The sequence below is a fragment of the Dermacentor andersoni genome, chromosome 7, assembly GCF_023375885.2.
Source record: "Dermacentor andersoni chromosome 7, qqDerAnde1_hic_scaffold, whole genome shotgun sequence".
NCBI lineage: Eukaryota > Metazoa > Arthropoda > Arachnida > Ixodida > Ixodidae > Dermacentor > Dermacentor andersoni.
Genome location: NC_092820.1, coordinates 28630829 through 28650992, shown reverse-complemented (window position 1 = coordinate 28650992; position 20164 = coordinate 28630829). Strand labels below are relative to the sequence as shown.

General features: G+C 47.4%; 1 protein-coding gene across 3 annotated transcripts in view; it reads right to left on the bottom strand.

The window, feature by feature from the left end:
- Window positions 1-20164, bottom strand: part of LOC126535341 (REST corepressor 1-like) — a 39394-nt gene that overhangs the window by 10010 nt on the left and 9220 nt on the right. For 2 of the 3 annotated variants that reach the window (XM_050182228.2, XM_055073118.1), the window contains exons 6-12: window positions 19917-20116; window positions 16648-16711; window positions 12084-12193; window positions 10509-10731; window positions 9537-9614; window positions 5898-5955; window positions 833-1005 (exon numbers count right to left, since the gene is read on the bottom strand). In XM_050182228.2, the coding sequence (XP_050038185.1) occupies window positions 833-1005; window positions 5898-5955; window positions 9537-9614; window positions 10509-10731; window positions 12084-12193; window positions 16648-16711; window positions 19917-20116 (906 nt within the window). The remainder of the gene's footprint in view (window positions 1-832; window positions 1006-5897; window positions 5956-9536; window positions 9615-10508; window positions 10732-12083; window positions 12194-16647; window positions 16712-19916; window positions 20117-20164) is intronic. The other variant, XM_050182230.3, reaches the window with a different exon arrangement.

Below are 20164 nucleotides of genomic sequence, written 5' to 3'. Positions count from 1 at the left end.
CAGTGTAGCATTAGACTGTTTTATAACACTGTACACAAAACCTTTATGTACGCTATAAAACAGTGAATCCGAAATCTGTACGAGCAGAATCCTATGCAGAACTTTGCAGGTTACGTACACAGGCCAATCTTTGTAGTTAGCGTTATGGACTTTGCATGGTTAGCGTGGCTATCATAACATAGTGGCGCTAAGGCCGTCCACTTCGTTCCAAATTCAGCTTTGTTACTTGCTTTTTGTCGTGGCAGCAATTCAAACATGGAGAATTCATCTTTCCCTTAGTCTCATTTCTTTGAGGACTCAAGTGCTGGTGATGTTTTGTCGTTATTACCGAGTTCAGCCGTCCATTCTGATGCTGCCAGACCACACAAGAGGTGCTGCCGTTGCCGCAAAAGTGCCTTGAATTCTACACACCATACGGCACCTCCGTCTGTCTGCCATCGTTAAGAGACAGAAAGAGGACGGTGTGTACCAGAGAGCAAATGCGGTAGCTGATATTCTGAAAACGGGTACAGCCAAGACAGCAGAAAACTAGGCAGGGTGGGTGGTGAAATGAGAAAATTTGCAAGTGAAAGTTGGAACCAGCTAGCACAACACAGGGATAATTCAAGATCGCTGGGAGAGGCCTTCGTCCTGCAGTGGACATAAAAATAGGCTGACGATGATGATCCGTTTACCATGCTGAACGACTGACTAAAAGCGTCATCTTGGACAAGCGTATTAGCGCAGCCATTTTGCATGCATATACATAAATAGCTGGAATGCTATGCTAAAACTCTTATTACGAGCAACCCTTGTGCCATCATAGCAGCAGAATGGGCATCTATCTGTTCACCTTGGTGTCATCCGATCCCGGAGTGATGCCATGCTCGGCTTCAAACTCCTGGAGCACGGCGTCCAGGTTGTATCGGCGACGGTAGTTGACAAAGAAGCTGCGGACGTGCGCCTCCGTCTTGTTGCCAATCACCTCGGCGATGGCCTTGAAGTCACGGCCATACTTGCGGATGCCTGAGCAGGGGGAACGGCATGCTCAGTCATTCGGGATGCACAACACGCCAACGGTGGCATGCAGAGGGACCCCAAAAATAAACAGACTGACAAGCTTCAAAGGAAAACTGCTATGATTTCCGAACAAAGTGAGAAAACATTTGCTATCTGTAGAAAAGCTGCTGCGTTCGAGCACTGCTCGTTTCTAGTGATGGTTCCAATGCAGGCGACGTTGCAGAGCCACCACTTCAGCTTCACACTCAAAACTGTACAAACTCCGGTCTAACCTGGTCAGAGGAAGCACATCGTCAGGTGTTTCATCTTAAGGGGGGATGAGGGGATCGGAACTAACTTTTTCATTTTTTATCTTAGAGTGATGAAATTTGGCATACAGGTTCGAAATAGCATCAAACAGACAGCTGCAAAGTTTCACAATCATATCTTCAGTAGTTTTTATTTTATCATTATTTATATATTGCTCACATGTTGCTTGCTCGTGGAAAGCCTAGCGTGACAGCAAAATGGGTTATGGGTCTGTAAATGTTTTTAATAGTTACTAAGAAGTATAGTCTAAGTCAAGATTCTCTTAATTTCTTTTTAAATTTCTCTGCTCTTCTTCTAAACGATATAGTATGCACCTTCTCTTTATGTTTAGAATGTATCATGCTCCAATTATTGTGTAATAAAAAAATGGTGAGCCTAAATGGTAAATCTGAGACTGTCTTGACATAAGGCACACTTCACCAATTGCAGCAAAACAAACAGGATTAAAATCCGTGCTCCCATTGCCGTGCTATGCTTTCCACGAGCGAGGTGATAAGCTCAAAACAAACTTTTGAGAAAACAAGCCTCAAAGTTCCATACTGGCACACACTGTCTAGAATGCTCCTGCATTGTAGAATTTGGTGTCCTTGGCAGCAGGTGACTTCTTAGCCCTCTGTCCTTTCAGGAGATGGACTTTGTGTGCCTTCTTCATTCGCTGGGAGTCTTTCTCGACAGCCCGCTGAAGAGAGAGGGCACCAGGGCGCAGGCCCAATGTTGTGCACAGGTCTGAATAAGCTTTCAGACTGCCCGAGTTGTACTTTGAAATTGCCTCGTGCACTGCTGTTTCCACAGCAAACAGTGAGGCATGCTGGTCTTTTGATACTAGTGACCATATCACTGAATGGAGACTCTCAGCCGCGTTTTGAGTTTTGCCTCCTCTGCACCGGGCCAGCAACTGAGGGTCTGAGAGGCGCTGGTACACAGGCAGGAGTGCTTCAGCAACTTTAGCTGAAAGCTTGTACTTGTGAGCTGGTGCTGGCTGCCCTTCTGCCTCAGCTGACCGGTGGTTGCACCAGCTAAGGGGGCCAGGGGGACACAGCTCATGATGGGGCTCATCATCTGTTGATGTGATGTGGTAGTACGTTGCCATTACTGCCCTTTGCATTTCCTCGACTTCCGAGTGGTTCCGCAGAGCAAGGCCATAGTAGTTTGTCAGTTTTTTGATGAGCTGCTGTGTCAGGCCCCCCTTTCCACCTAGTGGCTCTCCTTTCTTTGCCTTGGCCACCAAAGAGCGAAGTGCAGCCCCCATTCGTTTTTTAACATGATTTATGCAGTCCTCTTTAGATAGCTGCACAAAACCATAAACTTCTTCATCACATAGAGTGCGAAACATGCGGCTGTCCCCGTCACAAACTATGTTTGTGTAACGTAGATCATTTCTGCTCAAGGAGCGCCTGAAGAGCTGTAGTGCAGCCTCAACCTCCATTCTTCCAGAATTCACATCAGTGTTTTTCTGGCACTGGTGTTGCTGCTTCCATTCAGCATAGTTGGGGTCACTTTCTGCTGGCTGTCGGCTGCACCCAAGGCAGAAGTTGGACAGAACTATGCAGTCCAACACAAGCCCTGTATGGAAATCAATCATACAGCCTACGCCGGTATGGGAGCTGTGGCCGCGTGTCAACCATGTGCCATCATACACTACTGTAATGTTCTTTGAAAATGTTGTCTCCATTTCAGTGTACACCTTTTTCACTGCCTCTACAGCATCTGTGAAGATGTTGTGTGCAGCTGCCGCTGCGGCAGGCTTGAAAGTCTTTTTGAGGTGCCCATCATATGTTTTGTGGTGTAACCCACGATGCGAGACATTCATGGTGGCCCAGAAGTCATTAAGAGCAGTTGGTCCTTTCCCAATGCTCTTTATTGCTTGCATAGCTCTGATGTTGACCTCGAAAGCTCTAGAGCCGCTCTTCCTTTGTGAGGACCACTCAGACTGTAGGGTACTACCACAGGAAATGCATGAAAGTACCATCTTCACAGCTAGTCCCAGTTCAGTCTCGCGGTGCACTGCTAGGCCGGGCTGCTGACAAGTTGGGCAAAGCGGGGAACCAATCAGCGAGTTCAAAGCAGCAACTTGAACAAGCATAAACTCCTCTTCTGGAGGTGCGGGAATGGCATTTTCCTGTGAGCCAGTCAGCCCGAACTTGCGCTCCGTTGCTGAAACCGCGCGAAGCGATTCGCGAACTCTCGACGCTTGCAGTTCTGCAGTTTCCGCGGACACAAATCGTGTTTCCAGGTGAGCTTGAATAGTGCGACGTTCACTGGGCGAACAGTCAACACTGCGATGAGCGGCAAGGTCGGCCGCCGGCGCATCCGCGGCAGCGAGCGTGCGCCCGCGTTGCAGCTCCGTCGAAGCGCCGGAACTCGTCGATGGCATGGGACTGCCTTCACTGGCGGTTGTTGGCTGCGGAGACATCTCGGCGTTGAACGACACACCGCGGAAGCGCGTCTCCGATGCTCTGCAGTCGGGCGGCGATGACCGCTGCAAGCTCACTCCGTAATCTGTGCTGGACGAACTTGCGACGGGACGCTCGCGTACGGCGAGACTCACTGGCATGTCGATCGTCACCGGTGAAGTAACACTGCGCCCGCGCTTCGACGGCAAAAGATCATGGTTCGTCTCACTATCGCTGGCTGGTGCTCGACTCGGCGCAAGATCCCGCAGCACGTTGGGCGAGAGATCGCACAGCACGTTGGGCGTGTACTCCGCCGATTCTGAACGGACGCTCGGCTCGGCCAAACCACCTGCTGACAATCGCCGCTTCTTCCTTGCTGTGACGGGCTTGCGTTTCCGCTTCCCGTAGGCATGCTTCGTCCGGTACTTCTTTTCGAACGTGCGCGGATCCATTGCACGTGGCCGACGTCCTCGAAACACAAGAGAAGGAAAGTCCAGAAAGGCTTCCCAGCAGCGGACAAAAGCAGACGCTCCTTGCGCTCCTTGCCTCGGCCGCCATTATGGCGCGGCGTCGACCAATGAGGAGGCGCCTTACAACGAGCCGCGGCGCAGAGCCAATCGGGGCGCGGCAGCCATTGGCTGCTCCGTGCTGCCACTCTCCTGTTTTTCTTTTTTTGTGCGCTTGCTGGCTGGCAGGGAAGGAAGGGAAGGGCTGGGACAAAGAGTCAAAGAGTCGGGCTTTCCAACGATACCAAAATGGCGGCGCTCCGTGGCGGGAAAGCCGAGCAGTCGCGCGTTGAACTTCGCGGCTTTTTCGCGATTTCGGGCGGATTTGTGGACGCCGGCACCGACAAATATATTTGTTTTAAGTGCTTAGAGTTTGTTTTTCGGTGAAATATTTCAGTACAAGATAGAAATGATGCTGTAGATTCTGAAAAGCGTACTTTTCAAAAATCGATTTTTTTCGCGAAAATCGCGATCTGATCCCCGCTTCCCCCCTTAAAGGCCAACTGCAACGAAATTCTCGAACGTGTATAAAGCCGTCTCAGATAATTTAGACATGCAGTAGCCTCTGTGCAAAATCTTACGCTGTCTGCTTTCTTTGCTTGTATTCCGTTTTGGCGTATCAGCAAACAGGTCCCCCACGTCTGCATAGCCACGGAGTTAGTATACTTCGTTAGCTGCTTCGTGCGCTGTTACAACTTCATTGCACATGCGCAATGTTCTTTTATAATGCGAAGTATTCTCTGAGTCCAGCCGGTTTTCTCTATCTGCTTGTCTACATTCAACAGCAGGGCCTCAATTGCGCTTGCAAAACTGATGGCTAGCTCGTTCCTAAGCGCTCAAAGGGCAACTGCCTGTTACTCACTCATTTATTGCTCACAGGGGTGCGCATACGAAGGATGCCGCCATGCATGCGTTTCCTTTTCTTTTTTTGGAAACTCGCAAAAACCAAATGCCTCTGGTTGGCGATAACATGAAGATTAGCGCAAGTTTGTCACACGGTTTGCTTTTTTTGACGGGCACATAACTATGCAGTTTTCTAGTGTGCTAACCTATGCAGTTTGATTACGCTATGGACACAAATATTAGTGTAAGAACGGGGACATTTGAGACTTGCGAAATATTCTCGTGTATGCATTTTCTAAGCCTTCAGTTGTGTGTATAACAGTGCATCAAATTTTTAATTCTTATAAGTTTATTTCCTTCTTTTATTGTAGTTACTCATGAATAAATAGTACATATATACCAACGCAAAATATTTTTTCTCACTTTACGGTCACCCTAGAAAAATTACGGTAAATTTTTTTCGAAACGGGTCCCTCTAAAAAATTTAAATCTGCAATTAAAGATATCGGCCCTGGGCGGTCCCACATGGCGAAAAAAATCTACCCTGAAAGGATTAAGAAAGCAGGTATCCAAAGAATGGGCGACAAAATGCCACATCTACTGTGGACGCAATCTACTGCTTGTTGAAATACATCTCAGCAGTTCTCTAGCAGATTCGAAAAGTTATTTAGTGGATTTCAAATGTTGCCTACGTGGAAGCTTTGCAAGGGAATTAAAAAAAAAAAAAGAGAGAGAGAAAAAGAAAAGATAACACTGGCCAAAAGCCAACACGACAGGTTCGCCTCTCAGTTCAGCAGAATTGACACACCAGTTTTGCTTGTTTTCTTCCCCCGGGGTAAGCACTCACCCTGAACGGCAATCAGCAGCTCATCATTGGTCCACCGGGCATTTACTCGGGTGTTGCCCTGCAAGCAGAAAAGATAGGAAGGGGAAAAATAATTTATTTATTTATTTGTTTATTTATTACATACTGTATACCAATGTGGTCCAAGCAGGACAGGCAATACAACTTGCAATACATCTGTATTACAAAACACACACACACACACACACACAAAAACACGATAGCACCTGAGGAAAGAACACTAAAAGACATGCTCGTCTAGTCATACAGCGCGTCATAAGGTTCTGTTAGGCCATTGCAGTTGGACACAGTATGCGGAAAAAAAGGGAGAAATTATAAATGTTAGTTCCTGCAAAGTAAGGGGTTAGAAGGTATGTTTGGTAATGTCATGTAGGTCTGGTAGACAATGGGGAAAGAAGCTGTGCCCGATCAATAGCCATTTTACCGTTAAGAAGTGAGCTAAAAAAATTCAGACGCCATTTTTTTTTCTTCTCGATTCAAGTAGTTCAGCTTCCATGAGCTCAGAAGGAGAATCGGTGTACTTAAATTTACAATAAATATGCCTGACAGCTTTTCGCTGAATCCTTTCTAACTTTCGAATGTTACGTTTAGTGTAAGGATCCCAAACAAAATACTCAAGCTTAGGTCGTAAGAATGTGAAGTAGCCAAGAAGTTTTACTCTAAGAGGAGAATTTCGAAGTTTACGTTTTAGGCAACAAAGCTTGTGGAAAGCTGACGAGCAAATCAAGTCAGTTTATTCAAAGATTCTGAGATGCTTGGGGGCACGGACAAAAAGCCCTGAAAAGGCTTGATGCGGGCTCGTGCACCCTACGAGGCATACAGTGGAAAGCGCGGCATGTTAAAATACACACAGTGAATTTGCCGGATGCAGCTCCTCAGGGACACAAATGGGCACACACACACACAAAAAAAATTGTTATATAAATAACGAAGGCATACAATATCTGGCTTGGAAACATCAATGATCTGGTGTACACAAATATGCGTGAAACAAAGAAAAGACAAAAAGAAAAATAAAAAAAAGGAAAAAAGAAAGAAAAAAGAAGAAAGCAATGCTAGGACAATGCGCATTACACCAAAACTAAGCATGTGTGAGTACAAAATATACGTGATAAGAAAACACTGGCATCTATACGCATGACACAGAACAGGAAAAGAACCAACCATATTGCTACATACATTTTTGTTCAGGTTACAGAAATAGTCTACATAAATATCTGAATGATTTATTTATCACATCTGGGATATGTTCTTCGTACAGTTCATTCAGGATTGACGGTAAGCGAAATTTCAACATGCGTTTTCTGTAATTTGTGCGGCATACATTAATTTTCCATTTTTCGGGATTTCATGTACAATACACAAGATGGTGTGTTGTAAGCCTGGCTAATTCAGCTAATTAATTTTCGTGCTTAACTATTTCCGACTTGTAATAATGAATCAAGTCTATAGGTGTATAAAGAATGTACACGGATAATGTTAAATCTAGTAAAAAGTCCTGCTGTGTGCGAACAGCAAGGGGCCTTAGCTATTATGCAGATTACACGTTTCTGTAAATGCGATAGTTTATCAATATTTTCAACTGCTGTCGTTCCCCAGACCAGTGTGTATCAATGAGCAGATTCCGAGAGAGGTCATTAGTGACCGTCACGCCCAGGTACTTGTAACTGGTAAGCTTAACTGGTCAGTTTAAAGTATACAGTAATCCCTCGTTATAATGAAATTGCTTTACTGAAATTTTCTTCCAGTCCCGACCCACACGCATGCATTTTAAGCCACATTACTCGAAGTGCACGGAGAGCTTGACCCGCTTAGAGCGAACTGGCAAGTGGAGTCATTGCCGCCGCTTAGCAGCGGCGACCTTTTTGTGCATGCAGTGTCAAATTAATACCGCTTACGAATTAGTCTCATGCAGGCACAGAGCAGGCCACGAAAGTACCAAACCCACGATCGATGATTGGCTGGTAACAGGTACCAAGCGAGCGCCAAGTGCTCCCAGCTGTTTACTGTGGAGCAAACGAAAGCTCTCAAATTCCATGGTCCGGCCTGCTTGAACCATTAATCTCAGTCGCAATCGCATCGCTGGTGTCCCCCGTGACAGAATCCACACGAAAATAAACTTTTCCCAACGCTTTGCGATCTCCAGATATGGCAATCATTTGGTCCAATTAGTAGCCAGGTTTTAAAATGTACAAAAGCGAAATTGAAAAATCTGCTCCTAGCATTGTGTAGTACACACATGTAGCTACATGCTGCTGCTAAGTTCCCACGTTCTACGCTTTAGATGTACAGTAAAACCTCGTTAAACCGTACCCGCTTAAACAGTAGTTTCGGTTTAAAAGTAGTAAAGTCAATTCCCCGACTGAGCGGCCATTGAACATAATGTATTTAGTATCCGCATAAACCGTACCAGCTTATTGCGTACGCATCGGTTAAAACGTAGCGTTTCCACGTTTCGTCGCACAAACACGGCGGTGCGTCGTCTCCACCGGGTGGTCCGGCAGAACAACAAGCCTCAGCGATCGGTACAACGGCCTCCAAGCGCCCTGTGCGTTTGCACGTGAAGCCGCATCAACATCAACATCATTTCGACGCCGTGCCAGAGAGCGAGAGCGTTATGGCGTCGTGCAAGCGAGGACTCGCGTCATGCCGAAGCTCGGATAAAAAAGACGCCGGGTGCTCAGCATAGAAGAAAAATTAGACATCGTCCGTGCTATCGAACGTGACACGAAGAAGTCGGCGCTGGCCCGCGACATGGATCTGCTGTTGACTACAGTGTGTGGCATTTGGAATGCGAAGTTGCTCGGCAGCGCTGCTGCGACCGCGAAGAGATGTCGACTATGAGGTTCGACTTTTCGCCATCGTTGCCTCTGTTGTTGCCGAAGTGTCGACTAGCGACAGTGATGAGGACGACACGGAAAGTGACAGCACGGGCGATTCAGGCCCGACAGTGGCAGAAGCTGCGCGTTACGTCAGCCTCGTGAATGCAATCGTCGCAACGAGAACAGGGGCGCGATAACGTAACTATTCCAAACGAAAAGTTTTCCGAACTCCGGCACCCGGCAATGAAAAAGGGGCCCCGGAACTTATGCAGCACTAGTGCGCGCGTGCACGGAGAATACGTAACGCCAACGAGGAATCTGCCGTGCGAGTGTTTGCTGAGAGGAGGGGGGCTGGCTGAGAAGCTGGCACGCAGCTTGAGTAAGTTTGAGGCTGCTGTCGTCGTGCTAGGCCGCCGCGGCATCAAACGAAAATAACACTTATGTCGCGCGAAGTGAATAAATACTGCATGTTTTTTCCCCTTTCATCGCACTCTCTCTGAGTTCCGTTTTCTACAGGTAAGTGGGCGATGTCATGCTATTTCGGTTAAACAGTACTACCGTTTAGTACGTACTTTTTCCGAGCTCCGGCCGACTACGGTTTAACGAGGTTTCACTGTAGTGCCGCAAAGATACAAGGATGGTTCGACCAGTAAAAAAAGTGGCATCGTCACCTAAGTAAATACTGTCACTCCTCCTTCCCGTCCTGCTCCCTCGTTCTTCCCTAAAAGCTTTGAAAACGTCCAGCAAACCATCCGCACGAACCAGTACCCCTTCTAGGCGCCCAAAAGGGGCCACCCACCTCCGGTGGCCGCAGGTTCTCGATGCCCATGGCCGTCTTGTGGCGCAGCTGGCTGACCATCTGCTTGTTGTTCTGCACCTGCACGCACACGTGAGTGAAATCAAGCTGAACAGCCAGGCTTAGCATCCTGAAGCAACACACGGCCTACGAGCAATCACTCAGTTTGGAGGGCTTGCATTAATTTCAACCAGCCGAGGTTGTTCAATCGTACAGCTACACATAAAGCACTCGTGCGTCTCTGCATGCTGCCTCCAACACGTGCGGCCATGAGGCGAACCTGCAACCTCGTGCGGACTGACCCAATTATTCAAATAGCATTTGTTTCAAGGTAAGGGTGTCCTTCGCTACTTTTGCCATTGAAAAAGATTTTTTTTTTTCATTTTTAGAATTCGTTAGTTGGGGGATCGACCTATAGTCCGGTTTTTACGGTAGCTTGCCAAGTTCTTGTTATGGAATGCTAGGAAACACCTGCACACATGCAGCACAGCATTTTCTTGACCAAAATTTGCAAGCAATAAATTTAAGGAAGAACATTCTGATATTCGATTCAATATATGGCTGTTACTTTCTTGACTGGATTCAACATTCGATTCGATATTTACTATTCGGTATTCACACACCCCTAGAGTTCAGTACTATAGAAATAGCTCGCTGCTGACAGCGTGTTGAATATTTCTGCAATTCTTGACTAGTACTATCAGAAATGTTGTGATAGCCAACCACCAGTAACACTCTGTTCTTTCGATTGGGGACAAAGGAACGTAACAAAGTTTATGTTGTAGTGCTTATGTATGGCAGGTACTGTGATTTTACATCATCTATCGATAGTGCACCCAATAGTAGTATCGATGGTGCTATTGATACTTTAATAGTGGCTATACTATGGATGGTATCGATAGCACTGTACATAATTTTGCACCACTAAAATGAAGCGAGAAGATGCCCCAGAGAGCAGAGAGGGGGAATGCGCACCTGCCGCTTGAGGGCCACCAACTCTGAATCCATGGCTCGCAGGATGGCATCCCCCTGTCCCTGAGGTCCCGTTGCCATGGTAACCAGGTCCTGGTACTGGAGGCACATGCCCCGTGGCGGGCGCCTCCGGTTGGCTGCCATACCGCCCCCACGGGCCGGGGGCTGCCGCTCGTGGTGTTTGCGACCCCCGGGGGCCAGGGCACCCTTGCAGCCACCCGAGCGTCTATTGCACCACGAGGGAGGAGAGGAGGGCAATTTAAGAAAGAAATAAGACCACGGGCTAAGACCGAGAAAAACTAGCTTGGCACGTAGGACAGCACCCACAATCCAGCTGCAGACTTTCGTAAATTTCTAATAAGTTGCAGCGTTTCAACACTTGAATGTTAAACACATTTTTGGCTCGCCAACGAAGCCCTCTCAAAAAGTGAATTTTGCTAGGGCAAAAAGTCACAGTTTTGTGTGAAAGGCAAAGCCCTGACAGTGATGGCAAGATACGACGACAAGATATAAGATGGAACATTATGTAAAATAAAGCTCGCAATTTTATAGGCAGCACTTATTGCAATGAATATTTGTTTACTAAACATGTGCAGCACCATGAACTCTCAAAAAGCTCACGAACTGAGGTCAATGACCCTGCGCACTTGGCACCATGACGCTGACATTATGATATGTGCTGGCAGTGGGAAGCACGCTTGCTTGTCCCAAAGCAAACATGCTGTGCTACTTCCACCTGTACTATTTCACTGCGCCACGCCTCCAAAAGTCGGCCAATCATGCAACTTCCCACACTCGGCATACGAACTGGACTTGCATAGTCAGACCCCGGACAGCATGTGAACGCACTCGGAGTGTCCATACAATTGCTATTCCAGTGAAAAGCAAGGACACACAGGCTAATCACCGATTGTCTTTGTAGCACTTAACTTCCCGAGAAAAACATAACGAAGCCAGAGAAAGCATAAGGGAAATGATTTATGTTTAATTGAAATGTAGAAATAAAAGACAACTGAATGTCTATTTTGGCACAAATACGCAAGTAAATTCGAGTCCCCATAAGCTAAATATTAATTTAAAAAAAAGAGAAATAAATGTTGGTTAAAAGCTAACCTCCTGCAAATTAGAGCCGAACCCACATTTCTACATATCAATAAAACATAACAGTCAACATAAAAGTATAATATGAGGCAGAAAACAGAAAAAATTGGCGCATAACACGAGTGACGAGAAACTTAGAAAGAAAGTGGACTACAATGCAAACGAAAGACGTCACACAAGAGAGGTGACATCAACAACGAAAGCACAATGATAAGCAGGTAAGAACGAGAGTGGCTATGAAAAAGCATCAAAACTACAGATTTGGGCTGAAGGTTGTTTGGTTCTGCGTATAATATACATAGGCATAGACTTGACATGCTAAAGTATGAAAAGAAAAGTACACCTCACATAAAATGAGGCTTGTTATGGTAACGTCCCTCAAGCTTTCCCTTGCTTCACTGCGTGGTTCACTGCACAGTTCCAAGCAGAAAGAGCCCCTCCCCCTCCCTGCCCCAAGGTGCGGACAGAGCGACTCACTTCCAGTGCTGGTAGCAGCTGCCGCACAGGCTCCCCTTGCTGGACGTGTACGCTTGGGTCATGGGGGAGCCACAGCTGGAGCAGGGCCCGCCAGGGGCTGCCTCTTCCTTCTGCACAAGCGGCAACGAGGGTTCACTGCTGCTCAATCACTGGGCGCATGCAGCGGGGCACAGCATGCACTTCGACCCCGTCGGTGATCAGAAGACTCTGTGCCCTCGTTTCATACTTGGCATGCAACGCTGCGGAAGCTACGAAACTAATCGCAGAATTCTCACTCCACATATACGGTGTACAGTGAAATCTTAATATAATGAAATCCAGGCGGCAATGGCAAAGTGTTTGTTATTCTGAAAGGTCGTTATAGTGCAATCCTCGAAATTAGCCATTCCGCTTGCCAATCTCCATCAATCAAGTTCATCACTTGTCCCCGTACGAGCTATATCTGACAACGTGGCTGGTGGCTCTCGGCCCGCATTGTTGCTAAAGGTTCCGCTACCATGCACCACCGTAGCACCATGTACAGTAGAACCTCGTTCGTACATTTTGGAAAAAACCGTGAGAAAGAAACGTACTAACTGGGAAAATGTACAATCCGAAATAGCTAAACAGTTTGACAGACTCCACTATTGTTGACATTTATGTAATGCAAGCCGTCGCATGGATCGTTCCGCCACGAGACACCAACGTGTGTTGAGCTGGTGACACATTTTGTTGTTTTCGTATTGCGTGGTGTTTTAAGAGGGCGATCGAAAACCGAAACGAAATTGGGCTGGTGGGCGACACCGGATGCTGTCGAAGCAAAACGTGATGCCCAGATTGCACCGCATGCAGCAGGGAACGGCAGTGCGTTTGAATTATCGCCTACTAAAAGCGTGCAGTACAGCATACTAATGGCTACACACCACGCGCTGTAAAACAGATAAGTGAAGATGCTTACTGCTATTCCTTTGGCGGCAATAGCTGTGAATGTGGCGTGCAACGACCTGGGCGCAGATATATTGGTACCGGAATAAGAAACTGTGCGTGCAGTTGTTTTCACGTGAGATGGGCAGCTATGTACTGTTCTTGATCACATGCTCCTCGCGAATTTTCTTGTTTACATGGGATCTAGCGGCCGGAAAACGTTTCATATGATCACACTTTGGTGACGCACTGAACGTTGGTGCCAAAAATTGTGTGTTCCGGGAACGTATGAACTGGTAAAAAATGAGTGTAACTCTATTGGGTCATTTCTTGTGTTCTCGATTGCGAATGTTGGTGCCGGGAAAGCAAACGTAAATGGGAACGTATCAGCGAGATTCTACCGTAGTAAGAGTGGGGCACCGGAAAGAGACCCCGATGCCGAGAAAACCGCCGACAAAGAGGAAGCTCCACGTCACCTCCCCAAAGTGCTATGTTTCTTTTTGTTTGTTTTTCACATTGCTTGCTGTGGACGCCGCAAGAGTCTCGCTGGAGGCAGGCACTCAATCTATTCCAAAGTGCAAATGCGTGTAAACGACAACGCAACACCCGGAAAGCACAACCGTGCCCGCAAGCACGGAGCTAACATTTCTCTACACACGTAGCTGGTATGGCCACAGAATGAAGGGCGAATGAAGAAAGACGCGTGCGAATGTTGCTAGGTGACCCTTGTCTGGGCAGAGCATGTGCTCGCAAAACCTGTTGGGTCGTCGGCTCTAAGACAGGAAAAAAAAGAAGAAAAAGGCCCCCCATCCCCTTTCCCGTTTTCTCCGCCGGCGCCGTCTCAGGTTTTCTGAGCTCGTGTGCCTCGGCATATGCTTTCTACACCTTGTCGTCTGTTAGCCTACTGGTCCGGCTGCCATGAAGGATACACGAAAACTGAAGAAGCCGCAGATTTCGGAATAACAATTCGTAGTACTGAGGCGTTAGCATGACATGGAAACTGAGTAACAGTCGTTATTCTATCCTAAAGCTCATAGTACAGAAACAGTTTTAAATTAAAATAATACGCAGTCAGCAGGGAATTTCCGAAACGTTAATCTGGAAAGTTGGTTAATGTGGTGTTTGTAGTACCAAGGTTTCACTGCAGTTAGAATTAGAACTGTTGTGCGACACGATGAAGGGACAGCATGAAAGAGGCGAATTCAATGCCTTCGTGTACGACAACCGTTACCCGCAGCGCGGCCATTTTGGAATCATACGAAAGCTGGATTCTTCTACATTCCCTTTTTAGCAGGAAAAGGGCACCAAATCTGGCTACTATGAAGGTACACGCTTTCGAAAAAGGGGGAATACTCGCACGGCATTGGCGCCTGTGTACCACGTGGGGTAAATCCTGATCTCTGATTGGACGACCGGGAGTTTCGTTTCTCCGACAATACGAGACGCCATGTTAGACGTGGTTTGCACGCAGTCTAGTGCATCGTAGCAACGCGACGATGGCTGGCGGTCGACGGAAGTTCACGACGGCTCATGCTTAAAAAAAAAAACTCAAGCGAAGTTTTCGGATACCCAAGTGGCGTTGGATGAATCGGCAGTGACGACAAGCAGCACAGCGACATGCGCCAGCGAGCGAACTACCAAAGCTACGGCCGCGCACGCGATGCCTGCGGCCAGCAACACGTCGACGGCAACGCGCGTCGACACGCTTCTCATCACAGAAGCCAAACAAGTGGCAATTGAATGTCGCGCGGAGGAGGAACGACAGAAGCTGTCTTCATTATCAGCTACCCACCGAAAGCAGTCACTTATCGGAGATTCCCTGGAAGCGGCGGCAAGCGGGACCGCGTTTACGATTCTAAGCCTAGCGGCTCTTAATTGCCTGCTTCGGTGCGCGAAATGCGAATTCTGCCGTGGCCCTTTGAATGTGTTAAAGGGCAACCGGGAATATGAAGTGGCCGTGAAACTAGTGGTGAACTGTGCCATTTGCGACGACATAAGCACCGGATGGAGCTCACCAAGAAGAGGGGAATACAGGCTGAAAAAGACCAGCACCGGCTCGTGCCGTCTGGCAAGAAGCACGCCATAGCAGAAAAGTTCATGCATGTTGTAAAGAAGAGGCGCATGAAAGAGAGTGATGGTCATTATGGGCCTAGTGGCTTCTAGTGCAAGGTGGACTTGAATTTCTTGATGTAATTGCTAAGAACTAATCTAGATCATGTCCTGGAACAATGTTTTGCGTTTTCTCAAAAGCTGCATTTCTCCTAGGACACGTGCTGTTGCCCACAGTATCTTTTGATGTAAGAGTCCGATTTCAATTGTTCTTGTTGCATTCAAAAGCTCATGACTTTCTACACACAATAGAACTAATAAAATATGATATCCCTTATGCAAGAATTTTTTTTATGTGGCAATACAACAGATAAGAATTTTGAGCTTCATAACCACCACATTAGATATGGCAATAACCTTTGTAACAATAGAGCTAAAATTACAGTGATGGTCTAATTGTGATCTCTGATTGTTCTAGAATGTGTACATATAAATTTTTCTCTGATATTCAGTGGTAAAAGTGTTGAAAAGTTGGGCAAATTGATTTTGAGAAGGTATTAATTATCTCAAAAACTACTTATAATAAGAAAAAATAGATTGCATATATGCTTCTAGCAGGCTAAAGTATACCATGCCTGAAAATTTCATTTGTATATGACAAAAATAAAAAAAAAGAACACCAGTGTTTTCCCTTAAACTTGAATTGGATTATGGGGCTGTATGTGCCAAAACCCCAATAGGATTATGAGGCAAGCCGTAGTGGCAGACACCATATTAATTGCGACAGTGTAGTGTTCCTTAACGTCACCATAAATCTAAGTGCACGAGCGTTATTTTATTTCGCGCCTGCCGAAATGCGGCTACCACGATCAAACCCGCGACCTCGAGCAATGCCATAGCCGAAAAGCTACCGTGGCCGGCACAGAAGTGTTCATTTGAAGTGCGATCGCTTCCGTAGTGCCGCCTAGACTTAGACATGTTCGCTTTAATGCGGCTCTGCATCTCCACACCCTGCTTAAGTTGTCGCTTGACAAATTTGCAGGGTGTTTATTTTTCAGAAATGGCAGAAACGCCCCATACTGTACCTTGAACTTAAATTTATCCTGTTTGCCCACAACCGCTGTTGTGTCTTTAGTAGTAGGGTTCCTTGCCTTCCTACACCAGCTTTTCCTTATCCCCATACCCTCCTTGTGTGGGGACTGCGAGTGAATGGTGACAAGGCGTCGGTTCTATCCATTCTGTGCCTCCTCTCCCCCTCCCCTGTGCTACATTCTCTTTAGCTTCCCTCCGGACTTGCACATTAGTAGAAAGATAAGCACCGCAATTTCTGCAGTGCCTTTGCAAGGGCCACGGATAATTACAGATGTCAAGAAGCTAATGCGGCAAAGCCCAGGGGAGGGCACTGTGCACATTCGACGTGGTGCAAAGGTCCAAATGGGTTTCTCACGTCACCTTTCCTCTCTGCCTCGCTCCCGTGCTGTATACACACGCTCTGAACCCCCCTCCGACGCAGTGTGCCAGACAACAGCAGCCACAGCAGTGAGAAAGTCGAAGGAACAGGCAAAGAAAGCTTCGCTTTAAAACGCAGTTTCAGTGAACACTGGCCACTTACGTTTTCAGCGTTGTCCACCTCCATGTCACTGTCATTTTCGGAGCCAGCATCTGAAGCACCATCGCTGATCACGGGAGAGAGAGAAAAGAAACATTACGCACGCGGCCAAACTGCAGAAGATGGGTACACAGGCTGAAGTGCAAGTTCAGACACACACTACAGCTGTATTCACACGGCGGACCAAATTGCAGTTTAACCTAGCAGATTGTGTATCACGAGGTTATACGTCACCCATTAATGCTGTGCTCACTCATTAAGCGATTCACGCTAAAGCCGAAAGCCAGATCACCGTTTAGATTTTTAGCGAGAGATGTACTGATGGCAAAATGTTTGGCAGCAACCCCTCACCAGGCCACATACAGCAAATTTTGGTCATATGCTGGAAGTTCTTACATGCCCTCTAAGGAGTGTTCTACCACAATAATTTTTCGAATTAGTTCATTAACAGCCGAGATAGAAATATTTGAAGTGCCGCAGACCGAGCTGCAGACCCATGATTTTGGGAGGATTTTTTTTTCCTAGCGTGTTTTTGCTGAGTGGCGTCCTTCTGGTGACGGCCTTGCTGGTGCGCTATTGCCATTGTCTTCCTCAAGTTCTTTTCGTGCACGGCACAATTTTGAGCGCTCTGCACGAGAACAACCGATTAGCCGCATAAGTCAGTGCCACAATCACAAGCACTGAAGCAGGCGCAAAGGGATCAAAGAGCATGATGACGCGGTGGAACCAGGTTCATTTTCTGCACATGTAGACAAAACAAAAGTATGTCCCTCTTGCTACAAAGACTCGCAAACATTTGGTTTCTAGGTTATTGTTATTTCTAGGAACTTTACACCATCTAGTGAAGCAACAGATCAAATAACTAAATGTTGTAGCCTCGAATAATTCTTGAAGTCACGTGTCGCAGTGAGCGATGTGTTCCTGCAACGTGAATTACGTAGGTGCGCTTGTGCATCTGACCTCGACTCCCTGGCTGGGTGCCCACGAGGAGAAGGGCACATGGCGTTTGGTTTGAAATTTCAGCTTATTTTGTGGCACACAAAAGTGGTACTTTGCAGATGCCATCGTTAGTGCACAGTATATAACACTGCATTTGTCTGCTTAAAATGGCCAAACCTGGTGAGGGGCCCTTTAACCCATTGTTGTAGAGAATAACTCAAAAAAGGAAGAACAGAAGGTGCACAGACAGAAGGGGAGACAAACACATCCGCTTTTCTTCCAACTAATTCCCCTCAACAGCTACGCAAGGCCAACTAGCCCGACCGAAAGTCCATCTTAAATCCAGTCCAAGTCCCTCACTGAATTGAACTGGGTGCAACAGACGGGTAGCTCGCACTGTTCGCTCGGTTGTCACGAGTGAATGTGCGCAGTGTCCTAAAATTTTTGCACTTGGCCCATGCATTGAAGTGACAGTGGGGTTAGAACAGAAATGCCATCTGCTTTTCTCTACTGTCGTGCGAGTGCTAGCTATGAAGTACTTTTATGTACGTCATACACCAAGCGACTGATTTGTCTGCAATCACATCCGTCGTGTGAATAGAGCTTATCCGACTGTTTGAAAATGTAGTGACACACAAACAAGCACACAAAATGCTTGGAACAAGGACACAAACGAGCCACTTACACAACCACTGACAACACTGCAACATGTGTCAAGAAAGGATGTGGAGAATAAAGCAGAGTCTCTTCGTAAAAACAGCACAGAACACAATGAAGGGATGTTGTGCGCACAAAAACAAAACGTCTGAGCAGTGTGCACTGGGCCTCTTCAGTTATGCTGTCCTAGACTGTCCGCAAACCGTCTGCGGCTTCCGATCTCACTAGCCGTGACAGAAGAGCGCGTCACAGTCACGTGACCCAGCTGTTGGGGACTGCCCGAGATTTCGTTCAACAGCACCGTGACCGTGACCTTGCTGCCGTCATCTTCTTAGCTACTTGTAGATAGACCCCCACTCAGCGAATTCAGTAACATGGTCTCCGAAGTGGTGCAATCTTGGAGGCCACATCGCCGACGCAATCAAAAAGCTTGCATCATGGAATCGCAGCCTGAGCACATAGAACGCGGTTCGCAAAGTGCAATTCACGTTATGCTCTCACTCTTCATGCCCCTTAACCGCCGTGTTTAAGCTAGCTCGTTGCCAGCAGAATTTAAATGCAATTCCCACATGGACATAAAATCACAGTTGTGCCCAATTCCTGTTCATGCAGAATGCACCTGCCGATATCCTCAAAGCTTGCAAGACCGTTCACGAAATAAAGGCCCGACACAATCTAGGACAGAGCGCGTGTGCACCAAAGAGCAAACGCTCGAGCTCGGAAACAAGGGAACAAACATATATGTCAACAGCTTTCAGCATTTTACACCATGCCAGCTGATGGTGTGAAATAGCCGCATGTAATATGATGTTCTTCCTCGCACACCAGCTTCACTCACCTGAAAAGTGAAATCTACCTGTTTAATACGGATAGAGCAATAAGCATGACAGATTTTGCAAATCGCATAGAGGAAAGTAAGCATGTGCACCTGATCGCTGTGCTTTTATCTCGAAGAAAACGAAGACTAAAGCTGCAGCAATTAGATGGCTCATGAAAAACTCGCACGGTGCCACAGGAAGCGCTGATGTAATGGCAGCGATAGCCAAGTGCACAGTATTTGTAGTCCGGAACGCGCAAAGTACGCGGAAGCACACGCCGTCTTTCACAACATGGTGTCAAATGCCGCGTGCATCTTCTCAAGACAGCCGTCGTCTGCTAGCTGCTTGCGCTCGTGCGAGCAAAAATCTGCTGACAGCTCGTGAGAGCCCGCGGACAGTCTGCAACCGCCTTCAGGTCCATGAAAAACGAACGCGATTCTGGCAGCTCGGACTGGTGGGCGGAGCTTCTGAAGCTGTTTGAGAAAATCGAATATAGGACAGCGATCCTAAGCAGAACTGGACTGTCGGGGACTGATAACCGAAGAGACCCAGTGTTTAAGTGCATTCCCATTGATGAAAGCCAGTTGCTCAAATTAGCAGGTGACATGGCGGGGAAGGACAGAATCAACTCTCCTCTGTCCTTTCCCTCGAAGGAAAAGCCAAGGAAACAGTAAAAAAAATGCAGAGGATGGAAGAATTATGATTGGGCTTCAGCTCTATCAGCTGACCAGACAGACTTCTGTTTGAATGTGATACAGGAAAGCGAGAAATCTGGGAGTGACAGACAACCAGACAGACGGGACAAATGGACGCTGCACAGGGTCATGCAAAGAGGCGGTCGGAGGGTGTGCCACAAACTGTTGGGGCGGGGCAGCGACGATGACGGAGGCGCGAAGTAGGGGGGCAGCGCGGCGGCATCGATGGATGATCCCCCACCTGCCATCCTCGCGGGATCCGGCCAGTCGGCGCGCCTGCCGGTCCATCAGGCTGGTGCGCGTGCGCGTCTTCTTCCACGAGTAGTAGTACTTTACCAGGCTCGGGATGGTCTTGTCCGGCAGCTGCACCAAGGGTGACCACAGTGAGTACATGTGCGCAACGACACCAGG